This window comes from Amphimedon queenslandica, unplaced genomic scaffold (assembly GCF_000090795.2).
Source record: "Amphimedon queenslandica unplaced genomic scaffold, v1.1 AMPQUscaffold_12557, whole genome shotgun sequence".
NCBI classification, from domain to species: Eukaryota; Metazoa; Porifera; class Demospongiae; order Haplosclerida; family Niphatidae; genus Amphimedon; species Amphimedon queenslandica.
Window position 1 is genome coordinate 19,989 of NW_003547206.1, and position 1,654 is coordinate 21,642.

The 1,654-nt window shown below is 32.9% G+C and overlaps 1 protein-coding gene across 1 annotated transcript; it reads left to right on the forward strand.

Annotated features, from left to right (window-relative positions):
* The first annotated feature begins 6 nt into the window (after positions 1–6).
* On the forward strand, positions 7–1,366 carry LOC109587476 (uncharacterized). The gene is made up of 5 exons (XM_020003724.1): positions 7–59; positions 339–449; positions 599–728; positions 842–950; positions 1,168–1,366. The coding sequence occupies exons 1-5, from the start codon at positions 22–24 to the stop codon at positions 1,311–1,313; spliced, it is 534 nt and encodes a 177-aa protein (XP_019859283.1). The 5' UTR covers positions 7–21; the 3' UTR covers positions 1,314–1,366.
* The last annotated feature ends 288 nt before the right edge of the window (positions 1,367–1,654 follow it).

Consider the following 1,654-nt stretch of genomic DNA (forward strand, 5'->3'; position numbering starts at 1 on the left):
AGATATTTTATAGACTTCAAGATGACGGTTCCAAATGAATACCCAGCCTCTCATGTTCAGTAAGCTGATTTTGATCAAGTTTGGATTTTTAAAGAAATTTTAAAGTTACTCAAAATTTAGGCCCAATTTTGGCCAAATTTTGTCAAAAGTGACTAGGAGAGAATTCTTCATTTTTATACTTTTATCTAATACATATACATGTCCTTATGCTATATTTCAAATTTAAGCTCATTCCGATCAAGTTTAGATTTTTTACGAATTTTTTAATTTACTCAAAATTTGGGCCAAGACCAGCCTGTACTATAATAGTACAATCAAGAATTGTATTTTTGTTTTAGGTTGGAATTTAAAGAGAGCAATCTGCCAGTCGATCTGTACCACATAATGAAAGGCCAAACAGTCGAACTATTGAGACAATGCATAGAACCACCTATCAGAAGAAACCCACGGTAATCTAATGTCCTGGAAAAAATATCATAATTGTATCCTTTAAAATTAACAATATCATTGCCCACAATTTTTTTCCTGCCTCTATTACATATAGTTTTAAAATTTTGACTGAACTTTTATCTTATATTTTACTTATTTTTTATGATAGTGCTGGGCCCTTTGTTCCCAGACCTTCATTGCAGTTCATTACTAATTATTTGGTGGTTGATTGTCTCAGGAACATTACAACTGATTCCTGTCCTGTATGCAATAAAAGAGCTTTACCAACTGATCCCAAGGTAATGATAACAACAAAAGTAGTTGTATTTGATTTTTATACCAATTTAATCGCTTCAAAACTTAAGTAAGACAGTTGGGAGAATTATTTTACTTCATTCTCTTTTATACTTAGGACATTATTAATGATGAAGGTCATCCTCAGTATGTGTATCGTATCTACTGTGGACACTTGTATCACTTCCAATGTCTTGATAGTTATATGAAAACACCTCCATTTACAGGTCATTCACTAATCTTCTCTATTATCAAACTTAGTTTAAATGGCATCGCATTGTAGCTATTTTAATCTTTAAAAAATAATATTTTGCAGATGGTTTAATACCCTGTAAGTACTTTTGTAAAATCTTTTAGTAACTATACTTGCTGATTACTGATCAACACAGTGAACTAAACTTGAAGTATGGGTACATGTACAAGATAATATTACTCTTTCCTTAGGTGGGAAGAAGTGTGTGAAGTGTGGGCAGAGGGTGTTTCATGATAAATGGAATGTTCCTCCAAGATTGGCCGATGAGAGATGGGCCCATCAAGAGGCAAGGAAAAGAGAGATTGCTGAAGTGGCTGAATTTTTAGGATTTGATTGAATCATGTCCAATATTAAATATCTTATTTATTTTACTTTAAAATTAAAAACCAATAATGATGAATACTGGATTATGATTAATTTTTAGTAGGAGTGGTCTAGATAGGGTGTGGTAAAAATGGCTGCTAGCTCTTCAGGAACTTTTGAAGGCTTTTTTCGTGGCAGTGGTGAACCTGTTGAAGATGATTTCTATGATATATTAGGCTGCCATGAGTCTTCGTCCACAGAACAGATAACCAAAGAGTATCATATCAAAGCTAAGATGTACCATCCGGATAGAGTTTTAGATGACAAAGAAAGAGAACATTGTACTGAGATATTCAGGAAGATAAACAGAGCTTA